A 13,865-nucleotide genomic window follows, 5' to 3' on the forward strand; every position below is an offset into this window, starting at 1 on the left:
TACAATTTATAATATCTAACCTCTTGTTTGCCAGTATATAAGACATAATAGAAAAAATTACATTGTGTCTCACGTAGAGCCTTCCATAACATACATAATCAACTTAGGCAAAGAAACGGTGTCATTAGCGTTTTTTCTTTTTCGTAATTGATAAATAATTCCTGATACAAGTACTTTATTAATTGGTATTTTTTAAGTTATAGAGGGTTCTTTAAAAGATAAAAACGCTAGTGGCTCCATTTTTATTTGCTCCTAAGTGTATTACATTCAAATTTCTACTAAAAACTTAGGTAATTCTGACGTTCGTAATTTTTCCTATTTGTTATTTAGTAAAAAACGCGCAAAACTTTAGTTTTGGTCTCAGTATTGGTAAATTATATTAGGGGAATTTCGAATAACACGAATAAAATAAACAAAACAGTAATTCATTGAAATAATTTACTAGCAGAGATATTTACACAGTAAACAAATTAAAATTACGTACATGTTTTACATTTACACGAAAAATAATACTAATGAGATCCATCCATTACATGAGAATACTTCAAAGTCTTAAAATTAATAGTAAATTACCGAAATACTCGTAAATTACCGTAATAATAGAATGCTGGGTAAAATCTAAAATACTACAATTATAATAATTCTAATATTTGGCATAATTATTGCGCACTAGTGAAAGTATTACTTTCATTATTTAACACAGATAATAATATAATAATATTAATTAATTATTATTATTTTGCTATTCATGTTATAAGCTTATTGCTTGACACACGTAGATTATTACAAGTATTTACAAGGGTTTTTAAACTTAGTAATTTAATAAAAGTTGCAAAGTTGCATTGAATTTATACACTTTTAAAAGATAGAAATATCCTGTGGCAAGTTTATATTTGTCTTTATATTAATCAAGGCTAATTATTAATCTGGTAAAAATTTTCACGACTGAGTGCTTCATTGGTTCCGTGCCCATTCTAAAATAATACATGTATCTATAATATTTTTTCATAGCAATATTAAATGATATCAATAAATCTCGCAGCCTACTAAAAGCGGGGACGAAATATGAGCAGGGATCAGTATAATTAGAAAAATGTCAGTACAAACTATTCACTTATTACACTAGCTCATCGTACGAAACATTGAAACTTTGTTCCATAACACTTTCGAAAGATGGCGACGGTTTCTTCTGGCAGGCTTCTTTCTGGGCTAGCAGTCTGTCGCATTCCGTCAAACGGCCATGTAGCACGTCATATACACGGGTCATTGAGGCCACCTTCTCTTTGCACGAAGGGTCAGTTTCTATCGCAAAGAGCCGAGAGTCCAGCAGCTTGATAGCAGCCACGATGTAATTCCTCAAAGTTTTCGTTTTGTGCTCAGCACTGATACGTTCTAGGAAGGCGCATACTTGGCTCTCACCACAAAGAAGAACATCTACGTCATACGCGAGCGGCGAATGTTGCCGATGAAGGAAAGCAATCAATCTCTTTGCGTAGCGCCTGTATGTTCTGTATGCTTTGCGCTTCCGTGCTCCCAGCGTCCTTCCCATTGTCATTGACTTCTTCATGTCATCGATTACAGCTTTGTATCCAGCATCAATCTTCGAATCGAATATGTCTCGTAAACGAGTTTCTACTTGTTGTAGCTCATACGGAGCTGGTGATGGCGGAAGAGATGGGGATGATGGAGGTGGGGACGGTGGAAGAGGATTCTGCGTATTCTCTTCTTCACTGGACTCGCTGGACGCTCGCCGTTCTACTGGACTGGCCTCCGGAGCTGGATAAGGCCGTGGTCGAGTTCTTGTTTTTTGTACTCGAGCGGGCCTTGGCGCCGTCCTAGCGTTGTAGGCAGTTAGAACATTGGCATCTTGTTCAGTCAGTGGTCGAGACCTTTGCGTAGCTGCAAGAGGTATGATTCGTATTTTGACTAGATTGTAACTTTGGTGAATTTTCGCACGAATCCGAGGATCTTCGTAGTCTGTTCCCCAAAGATCTCTAATAGCTGATTCTTTGAGGTATCGTACTTGGCAGAGTTCGCCATTGAAGAATCGTTTTCGCTGTTGTTCATTGAGGGCGTCTCTTTCAGCTCCCGTGAGGCCGTGGATCTTCGTGAGATGGTCTGGTAGTTTGCCGTAGGTGAATCTTGCGCAGTTCTCTATGGGACATGGGATGTTGGCATGATTCTGTTTCTTGGTGCGAGTGACGGGTGCTGCTGGTCGAGCAGCCATGGTTGTAACCTACGACAAAAGAAAAACATCTTTAAGTAAGTTTGTAGTGTATTATGAGAAGTAGTTTCCCGATTATGACTAAATGAGCCCATGATGAACATTGAACGATAATAAATTTCTATCTACCACAACCTCTAAGTTTCATATCATTAGAGATAAACACACCCTCAACTTTAAACCCAAAGAGTATCTAAATACCAAAGCAAAAACTTAATTATATTTTTTCAAGCCGAGAAGAGAGACAGTGAACAAATGTTTTGGATGGAGTCCAGTTAATTTATTTAGAGGGTGTTTATCGACACGAGGGTAGCTGTCCGAGTATAATAATTGTGTTGACGGAGGCTCCAGGCTGTTTGCCCAGTACGGACCTCTTGTCCTCCGTTTAATTTATTGAAAACAATGCTCCCGAGGAACATGGCGTCTTGTACGTTTGTATTGATGTGTGTTGGTGCTTTTGGTGTATCTCCGTGGTATGGTTGACGGTGGTTATTTTAACTGGGAGCTTATGTACTGGCTAGTTATCTTCAAAATGATTTGGAATAAGATTACTAGTTGTAGAAATGTCTGTAGTTTCGTTAATTAAAAACAAATTATTTCGACTATAATATAATAAAAATAAAGTATAGGCCGAAAATCATACATGGGCGGCGCTGATCGCTTAGTATTAGGTGATCCGTCTACTCGTTGGTCCACTATTCTATAATCGCATCTGATGTTTTGAAAAATGAATTGAATTTGTCTAGTTGGAAACTATCCTATTATGCGACGTGTTTACAAGTAGCCGCAACCTTTTATTTATTTATTTTTTTGTCTAAAGTGTAGTGGAGGGTGGAATCAAAGTTATTCGACACAATAATACTTTTTATTACTGTTGTTATTTATTTAGTTTATGCAAATTTACAATGGTTTGGATTTAAATCTGATCACGCCAAACTGTTGCATTTTGTACAACTTGTAATTCCATATAATCATTATGTAATTACGAGTACTCGTACGTAGTTTACTCGTAGTAAGGAAATGTTATCGTAGGCTGCTTATTTAAATAAATAGATAAAACATTACTAAGTGGCACTCAATTCATAATAATAGATTTTTCCCTATAATGATATAACTACGTAAGTTAATACGCCTTTTATAGACATTGTTCAATTATTATATTTTAAACTACTAATAAAATTGCCTTTTCGATAACCAAGAAAGTTTATTTATAATAAACACAAAATAATAATTAGTCAAAACAACAGCTAAGAGCTAAGACCGTCCGTCCGTCTGATTGAGCTAATATTTATTTTGTAAATTAACTAGCTTCGCCGCCAGTGCTCGTTCGCTTTTCGATAAATAATCCAAATTGAACGATCCTCTAGGGACAAAGCCTGGTCCTATTGTTTTATATTCTTCAATTAATAATTTTGATTAGCAATGCCGTAGGATTTTGTTTTACTAAGAAAATTGACTTGAGATTGTGTTTATCAAGTACTTATTATGAGGTTTTTGAGTTTTGTTTCAAGTAATTATAATTTTTGTAGCTTCATATTGTTGAAATTAAATTTATATATTTCCAAGAATTATTATATTACAGGTGGTCAATTATGTTATCGGCTTCTCACACAAATAGCATTTTTTTTAAGGGAGAAATAATACCCCGTTTCTACTCCTGCTTTTCGAGCCGGAGCTTTTTGATTCGCAAGCATCTAAATAATTATTGTCTATTTAATCTTATTATTCACTTCTGTTTTAATTTTTTTTATAGTATCCTACTGGATTGCATGTAGTTCTTCGTGAAGGCGGATCCACACGAGACACAATGTGTTTTCTATTGTTGTGTTAAGAACAAAATATCTAACAGATATCGATAACAATTTCCAAGTTACTGTGTCTCACAGAATACAGGACGCAGTGTCTCCCTTACGAAGGGTTACCTTGTGTATGGAATGTTTGATTAGGTAAACCACCGATCAGCGATCATCAACCTAGTAAACTAGTGATTAAGTAATTCCTAATTCAGTATCAATATTTTTTTATGGTATGAGCCGGTAAACGAGCAAACGGATCTCTACCTGGTGGTAAGTAATCGTCGCCGTCCATGGTCACCCGAAACACCAGAGGCGTTACAAGTGCGTTGCCGGCCTTTTAGGGGTTAGAAATTTAAGCGTTGTTGAGGCATCGGGGATTGTGAAGGGTGGTAATTGGTAACCATTCCGGTGTTTTACGTCGGTTTTCTGTGAAGATGTGGTATCACTCCGATCCAGCCGGCCCATTCGTGCCAAAGCATGGTTTTTCGACACTTCAATTAATGTGCCCCACAATGTGTATGTGTATTATGTTCTCTCCTCATAAATGCGATTTTTATTACTAGATACTACTCTTCATAATATTTTAAAAATCGTACGGGTGTCATCCTAACATCTTACCTAATTAACTCAAACCCAAAACGCAAAACGCAAACCATAACCGTAAACGTCAAAACTCGCGTTTAACCCCAACTTTACATTACACCTTTACTTAGCGACTTGACATGACAGCCGAGTCATTTACACAGAAAGTTACCGTAAATATCGTTCCCCCTACAAAATCCGGTGTAACTTGAATAAATAACTAATTTGCATATTTAATAACAGGTATCGCGAGTAGATTCAATTGTTTCAATCTTTGTATTAAATTATTAATACTGGAAAGCCTTTGACAATTAAATATTAAGATTATTGTTTGATTAGTCGAGTATTTCTTGAGGTTAATTTTAAGGTGAGACACGCTTTGTTTGTTTGTTACCCCCTCTACCATGAGGGTGCGGGTTAGTACAGCATCATGTGTTTCTTTTTTAATTTATATGCACTTTCTAAGTTTTCTAGTTTGGCTTGAAATTAGTCGAGTTCCCCGTCAAATAGTTACGTGAGTAAGCCAAAACACGTAATATGTAATTAATTTAGTGTGTCGCACGAAAGTTGTAAACATTTTAGCGGATATTGAGAACAATACAAGTTACTAACTGTTTTATAGAAATGACCACATGTTTCTTAAAATATTCGTAATATATAATATTTAATTATGTTTTAAGTGCTTATAGTATTGATTGTAATAAATTTGTTCTATTTAATTTTGTTAGAAAATAATTAAAATTGTGTTTTTACAGACATTATGAGTTCGGTAGGAATATTTCTCAAAGAAAACTGGTTATAAATTATATTTATTTTTGCAAATAGGTTACAAGATAACTTTTACATGTCAATTTCTTAAATAACTAGATGAGGCCTGTATTTTATGTAAAATATGGCAAGTGTATCCATTTGTAAGTCACACATATTGTTAGCATACAGGTGCTAACTAATTTATGTTTACTAACAAAATAAAATCCTAATTAATGTTTTAATTGAAACCTAGTTGATTATGAAACAAGTTGAGTATTGAGTAATGTAAAAAAAGTAAGTATAGGCTTGTTTTATAATTTTACTTGAAATATGCCGTTGCAGTTCCGACCGCGTGGTCAAAGGAAAAAGAACAGAGCTTTCAGTTTTCTAAATATGTTATAACTATCATCTGCATAGCTGATGCAAAATAAAAGAACAGTTAATTAAATAGAAGTAAGTTTTACGTTAAATAAAATTAAAAAAAACTTAATTAAATAAAAATTTCATTATTCAGAAACCATTTACAATATCTACTAGCCACGCCTTAAAAAGCCTCGCCTCTATTCTCGAAATCAGAAACATAATACAATTTTTAATCATGAATAATTTAGATCCCCACGTAAATACTAACGAACTCTTAAATGTACACCTAGCTGAAAAAACTCATAAACAAATAACACAACAACAAAACAATACACAACACATTAAAAATAAATAAAAAAAAATTACCTTCAAAACTGGAACTGCACCAAAGTCCAAGAACGAAGTTCCACGGGTTATTTACGTCAGTAAACACGTTGTTGTTGTTTATGTTTTCCGACAAAACGAGCGCGGGACGTGCTTCCCTCAGCGCAGCCGTCGCTCAACTGACGTTACGTAACAGTATCCTGGCAAATCCCTTTTCTCAACCCCCATGATTTTCTCCTACAAACCACCCAGTCTACGCTGACCTTCCCCTCTCCCTTCACTCTACACTTTTTCTTTCAAAGCGGGGTTTCTCGAAGGAAAACTAAGGGTCTAGGAAAATTGGTCGTTCTTTTACGTGTGTGTCGTCGGTGGATTTCGGAAAACTTCGTGTGAACTCGTAGCAAGCTCCGCCTTTGCGTAGCCAATAACAGCTACAGCGTAACCGCTGTCGTAGCCACGCTGTAGAACATGCTTTTCAATGTTCTTTTTTTAAATTTGAAGAAAATGGAATTAGAAATACGTTGCACGTGTCTGTACTTGTATGAAGAATATAATTTAATTTAGTTAAAAAATAATAAGTTACAATTTTGTGTGAAAATATTGGTTAAAAGTTTTGTTAAAACGGAATTTTGGTGAGTAGCATATTTTTTATTATAAATATATTTTTTTAAATTATGTTTCTGTGTATATTTTATTGCCTATTTAGTGTTATTTTTATAAAAAAAGTAACACTCGGTGTGGCGGCTGCAAAGTTAAGTAGACAAGTAGATAATTTGAGTAGAATCTTAAAAATTGTTAGAGTAATCTTTATTTTTTTTAACAGACTCAATACTAAATTAATATTTTGAAATTAGTCTAATAATAATATTTTGTTTTGTAAAATTCAAGCTGCAGACTTCATTAGAAAAATATCTTAAGAACGTAAATATTTTTTGTCAGATGCTAAATGAAATGTGACAAATATTAATTTTTATCTAAATTACATAAGGTTATTAACTTATTAAGAAATTACTTAAGGTTTTACTTACTTACTTATTACAAATTGAGACAATTCAATACATCGCTTGTACTATTCCTATCAACTCTACAACCTGTCACCTTTTCTGAACACTATACATACTTAATATCCTTCTTACCCATTTTTAACAACATATACTATATTTTAATATCTCAAACGGCACGCCTACCAAGTAGGCGTGGCTACAATCACCACGCCTCTACGCCTCCATCCAATTTCCGAACTCCGTACTCTTTCAACCGAGACTAAGTCCTTCATAATACTGCTAAATGTGAAAATACTATTGTACGAAGAAAATGTATTAAAAACTGGGATATCGAATTCGGTCGCGTTATGGTGATTGGAATATCGATCCTTCCAACTTTCTAGACTATTGATTTAGTACTTAAGTGACTATAATACAGCAGTGCTGCTTTAAGTGTGGGAGAGCCATGTTTCGGCATGAATGGGCCGGCTTGACCGGAGTGATACCACGGCCTCACAGAAAATCGACGTGAAACAACGCTTGCGTTGTGTGAGTGAGATTACCAGAGGCCCAATTACTCCCTTCCCAGTCTTCCCAATCCCCAATTCCCCAACAACCCTTAAATTCCTAACCCCCAAAAGGCCGGCAACGCACTTGTAACACTTCTGGTGTTTCGAGTATATTTATAGGCGGCAGCGATTGCTTACCATCAGATGATCCGACTGAGCAGTCGGATCACCTGATGGTAAGCAATCGACTTATTACATAAAAAAGTGCTCTTTGATAAACTTGAATATTGTAAACTGTGGTCTTAAAACCGCTTGACATGTATTGTGTGTAAGATTATGGTAAATTGTCTTACATGGAGATTTATTATTCCAGTAGTCGGCTGTTGGCTACGTGTTGATGATGGAAGTAAATATAGTCGACTTAGCGGAGGCACTGCTGTGCCCTTAAATAAGGACTTCTCTATTTCACAGAGATAAGCATTATATCACAAATTAGTAGTAAGAGGGTTTGCCATAATCTTCAATAGATTGCAGTTTAAAAGATTTTGGTTTAACCAAGAGGATAGCAGCATTCTCTGCTTTGCTTGGCTATGTATATTATATTACTTTTACTACACCATTATTTTTAACGTATTTCATTTAATTTTTTTTTTGTCTTGGTTGTATTAGGATTAATTGTTAACGGTTTGCTTTCCGGCGGTCCTAGTTTTTCGTGAGAGTTGTTAAAATAACATAACTTCAAAGACCGAACAAATAATTATTAACGATCATTAAGTAGAGGAACATTGTGTGGATATAATATCATCTCAACTCTCTGACGAGCCCAGTTTGATTTAGGATTATTGAAGTTTACGCTTTATAATAGTGACAAATATTGAGTTCAAGTAAGTATAATGCCCAGAGCTGCGGACTACTAGTGGGTTATCGGGGCTCTGGCTCGAAGAGCAGGAGCATGGGCAGACGTGCTCCATCGTAAACTTATCACACCATCACTTATCACTAGGCGGGATAGGCCATAATAATAATTATTGGTTATACTAAACTTGGTAGTAAGTAGAAGATAATACAACTAAATGAATAATATAAAACTAAAATAATTACAAAACCAACTTGTCACAATTGTTATTACCACCATCTGAATAATGTGTACATGAACACGCAATGTTTTTAAAATGAAATGTTGTTTTTCTAAATTTTAAGCTAGGTGATTGTGCAATCATTAATCAGCCAATAAGATGCACTCCCTGTTGAAAACAGCATCGGATCAAAATACTGGGACGTTGGCATAGAATGGATGTACCACTGTACCCAAATTGTATTATTTACCCATCACAATTTCTTGACAAACCTTGGATGAAGATTCTTGTTGGTTTTCTAAAATTAATAATTACTTATCTTTTTTAATGTGGCACTTAGTAAAATACAAGATATGCATTCCATAAACGAAACAGTAAATGCACATGGAAAATAACTAAAAAAATAAACTTTGCCGTTAAAAACAAGAATCTCGAAAATATTCGCATTCATTTATCAAATACATAGATTTTTTATTATTCTGAAAGAATTTTACGAATTATTGTATCTACGTAACAATAATTATTAATAACAACATGAACATTTCTGTAACAAATCTTAAACACTAGTTCCTTCAAAATTCCATTCCATACTAAGACAACGCAAAATTTTTTCTTGACATAATGATGATAAAAATATGATGTTGAGCCTCCCCTCCGGATATCCGGTGGATATTGTGTTATCCGGCGTCACAATAAGAACCTCGTGATAAATTTGTACTAGGAAATACTCCTTGATTGATAATCTCTTTGGAAGGTGGTGGATGGAAGAACTTTGGTAGGTGGTAAACGTTTAAACATTTTTCTTAAGCGGGAAAATTTTGTCCGTCGGTTGGGATCGATATATTGTATGTGGAGACGTAGGTATGTCAATGAGCATTTATATTAGGTAAAAGTCATGCTAAATTTGTATACAATACATAAACTATCTATCTAATACACAAACTACATAAAATTAATACATAAATAATGCGTGTCCGACGGGATTCTTAATTGTTATCCATATAATATTATTTAAGAACTTATACTCACTAAGGCAAACAAATAATGATTTTCAATTTGAATTATTTTTATTAATAAACGGGTTCTTTCTTTCTTACTTTGAGTTTTAAGAAGTTGTTTTCATACTCAGTCTAAAAGGTGATGCTAACGAACCTTACTATTTGAACAGGACCGCTCAAGCTGTTGTGGTTCTTTACGCATAAGACCACTACAGAATCAACTTGCGGCCTCATCTTTATCTTGTAACTTAATTGCAAAAATAAATATAATTTATTATTTAATCAAACGAGGCCAATAAACGACATAATTTGTGTACAAAATATGACTAAACTGCGACTTTTATTAAAATGTTGTGCCGTCTAGAACACAGAAGTTTCTTCAATTAAAAAATTTAAGTACATTTTCTTACACAAAATCTGTTGGTATGCTAAAGTATTCCTCGCTAATTTCTTCCAATCATCTAACTAAATATTTGTAACCAAAGTTCATTTTCCTTTACCGTCGTCGCTTGAATCTATGCAGCGTTAAATCATAGGGCGGCGTGCATAATAACATAATAAAATAGGGCTCCGATACTTTGTTTATTGTTTTGATGAGTCGGCCATTTTTCCCCCACACCACGACGGCATGGGTGCTTCCTAAGCCCGCATATGCTGCTTCCAAAAGAAAAATAACTTTTAAATATTCTTCGGAATTTTGTCTTGTATTTTTTTTTTTTTGAGTTTAAAGTTTCAGGGTGATGCCATATTTTCATCTAGTCATGAGGGTTTAGGACAAGTTTTATATTTTACAATTATATTATACTTAAAAAATATCAAGACGAGAATTAAAAAGGAATCCGTGAAATAGTATTAACATAAAGTAGGTAGTAGTAGTACTAGTAGCTAATCGGTTGCAGTTTTCTATCGTACAAAAAAGCAACCAATTATCTTAACAAGTGAACTCTTTAAACGGCTTAAACATCGCCAATAAATTCTTAATGAGCATTTATCATACGTAAATCGAAGTAAACGACTGTTTTCGCAAACAACAGTGAAGCGGCAACTATTTGTCGATCATTTGCTTTATCAATTCATCGAACGCGACGTTTTGTTTGGTCACCATTGCGATTAAGTCGTTGAATTTTTTATACTCCACATCGTCGTGAAACAACAGCCGTACGTTTTTCGCTTCGTTTTTCGGAAAATTCACGTGATTGTCATCTGAATAATGGATCCACGGTCCGTTGGTAGTTCGTAGTAGCGATTTTTCAATTACATCACAATGCGACCGTTCGGCGTGTACGCATACGACAAATACGACCTGCCGAATAAATAAGATTTTGAATTGGTGTTCTGTTGATTTTCGTTGTCATACACGTCTTTTGTGTCTGTTTTTGTATTTGCTTCAACTGAGCCTGATCTATTCATATATGACTGGTTTTGTTACTGAAATCAATCAAAATACGATACAAATGTAAATAAAAGTAAAATACACATTTACTTCTTAAGCCGTGGTAACAGATTCGCGAAGACAGAAAGCAGATTCGCGTAGACACAATGTGTTTTCTATTGTGTCTCATATACCGGCAAACAAGAGGTTAATTTCTCGATTAAACAATTAAAAAACAGTCATTACAACATTCCAAATATACATAAATAAACTTCCAAAAAAGTGTAAAATTACAGACTCAATTACGAAACTTAAAAAGAACTCATCAGTATTTCTTTAACAAGGTAACATAATCGAGTCGGTAAGCCCTAAAGCGGTGGCGAGTAATGTGCAACGTTTTAGCGAGGGTGGCTGGAGGCGAGATGGCCTGTCGCCGAAGTGCCGACCTCCCGATAAATGAGAGCTCGTTTTTTGTCCTCAAACTAGCAACGCTTTTTACCTCCGGCTCCGATAATATCGGCAGTCGGCAGTCGGCTCGATGACTTGGCCGCCGTAATGTCCGTGCGGATTATTGCTATATAAATTGTCCACAGTTGCCCATTGCCCATTCGATTTGTTAGGGCTGTCATTAGTTTAGGAATAAAACTTTAATATTTTATTAAAAAAAACACTGTTAAAATTAACACGTTAAACAACTAACTTGACATTCATAATCATGCAAGATAAATGTAAGACTTGTTCCATGCAAATAATTAGGTAAGTTCTTCAATGTCATCTAAGAATGTCTGTCTGTATCAGATCCAATCTCATGCAAATATGAAATGTATGTGGAAACGAGTACCTACTTAGTACTTAGTTTAGTTAAAATTTCACTGCAAGGAATAAAGAAATGTGATCATTAGTTACTCTAGTTTCAGTCCATGCCATAATCTTTACAATCACTAGTCGAGTAACCTCGTCAAACAGTTAAATGAATAAGCGTAATCACTACATAGTATAAAACACACTCGCTTTCTCTGTCACTATTTCCCTTTGTATGCTTAAATCTTTAAAACTACGAAACGAATTTTGATGCAGTTTTTTTAATAGATAGAATGATTCAAGAGGAATGTGTAATATATGTAATACGTGCATAATATATAACCATTGCACCCGTGCGAAGCTGGGGCGGGTCGCTAGTAAGTAATAATATGTATCAAGAAATATCTCAAGGACATGTTACACGTTTCCTATCATTGACAACCCTGACAGATTCCGCGCAATTGTCCAGTCACTCCCCAAAGGAACATTGGACGATATTAGAGCTTTATTTTTTATAGTTCGGGACAAAAAGTGCTCAAGCGGTATATTGAAGGAAGTGGCTATTGCGCTATTACTGTTTATCATAATCCCTTTGACAAATAACTAAGGTATTAGGGCATTATGATCATAGTTTCAGTTTTCAATTTGATTGTTTTAGTCGATATTGTTTTGTATTTTTACGTAGATTTTGAAATAGTGTTGGGGTTTTGGCTGACTATAATGATGTATACAGTTCAAATGAGATTGTTACTCAACTGTTGGGCATATGTCTATGGCTTCTTACTCTGTGAAAATGGGGAAAATACTTTTCCATTCTACATTTTGAATTGATTGTGTTGCGTAATGCTATAGGGTAAAATTTTTATTTGGTTACATTTTAAAATATTATAAAACATACCTACTTAATTTTTCGGCAGAATGTTCAAAAAAAATATTCTCCCTGTTTTTTTTTGTTTTTCACGTTCAGGTGATATCAAAAGTTGCAACGGAGGGCCGGCGAAAAAATCCCATTGTTATCGAGGGTATAATTTATTAGGGGATCTGGCTCACTGGGACCTTTTTTTATATATCATCGCATTATACCCACTTGGAGAGTTACAACTTCTTAAAGGAAATTAATTTAAGCGTTTAAAACTGTCCTAAACACTGGCTGACTTTACGCGGTTTGATAAATGTCGCTTGTTATTCATTATCTGTGGTAAAAGTGCCGCGAAACAAGTTTGATTGTCATTTCGAATGCAGTTCTTATTTTGAATGTTATGATTATGACAATATTAAAAAGAAAAATAGGTTTTGTTGTTCTTTTTTCAAAATTGTTTTTTTTTCACGGGGAAAGTCATATAATGTCTTCTTATGTTTTTGGTTATTTTCAAGTTTACAATTAATTATGAGTGTTTAATTTAATTTGAAGTGACTGTTTTTTAATAATTTTCGTTTGTAAACAACTATTTCTAACCACTCCACATTTCACTCTCAAGAATTGTACAAAAAGATTGAAAACTAACGGCGTGATGGTTAGATGGTGAGTCTAAACATTATTTATCTAAATTCGTATAAAATGTAGCATTGATTTAATTAAGACAACGCTGTCACGGTACTTATTTAACCTATAAAGAAACAACAAATCTATATATCTTTGTGAATAATTACAACATGACACAATACACAAAAAAAGAAAATACAAAACAACGACTGGCTCATCACTGCGACACGTTTTTCAACAAACAAACAAGACACGGCCAGGAGCGCGCAACACTAGGGCGCTCCCACACCCTGTTCATCCGTTTTCGATTAAAATGACTGTGTCCCTAATATTTTTATCTCCTCACATAAATACCCAGTAATGAGCGGGCCGAAATTCTCGTCCGTTATAAATTTATTCAAGTCTGGCCACCCATTCGAGTGTGCATAATTTTGATACAAAAATAATCTACGGATAATATTAAAACCCTCTATTAATTCAACCGCTAACGTTTTAATTCTAAGCTTTTAGGAACACACATTTCTCTTGTAGTAGGTGGGGTGGGTAGGAAACAGGCAGTTTTTCTTCCTACAATTTCCTATTGGGTGTAAAAGGAAATTGAGGT

General features: G+C 34.6%; 1 protein-coding gene and 1 long non-coding RNA gene across 2 annotated transcripts in view; one reads left to right on the forward strand and one right to left on the reverse strand.

The window, feature by feature from the left end:
• Positions 1-450: 450 nt before the first annotated feature.
• Positions 451-6,239, reverse strand: LOC118265595 (uncharacterized). Its single transcript, XM_035578570.2, has 2 exons — positions 6,082-6,239; positions 451-2,236 (listed from the first exon to the last, which is right to left on the reverse strand). The coding sequence occupies exon 2, from the start codon at positions 2,225-2,227 to the stop codon at positions 1,118-1,120; it is 1,110 nt and encodes a 369-aa protein (XP_035434463.1). The 5' UTR covers positions 2,228-2,236; positions 6,082-6,239; the 3' UTR covers positions 451-1,117.
• Positions 6,240-6,338: 99 nt separating this feature from the next.
• LOC118265596 (uncharacterized) overlaps positions 6,339-13,865 on the forward strand; it is a 38,318-nt gene continuing 30,791 nt past the window's right edge. The window contains exon 1 of the long non-coding RNA XR_004782765.2: positions 6,339-6,671. This is a non-coding gene — a long non-coding RNA (uncharacterized LOC118265596). The remainder of the gene's footprint in view (positions 6,672-13,865) is intronic.

Source organism: Spodoptera frugiperda, chromosome 28, assembly GCF_023101765.2.
Source record: "Spodoptera frugiperda isolate SF20-4 chromosome 28, AGI-APGP_CSIRO_Sfru_2.0, whole genome shotgun sequence".
Lineage (NCBI taxonomy): Eukaryota > Metazoa > Arthropoda > Insecta > Lepidoptera > Noctuidae > Spodoptera > Spodoptera frugiperda.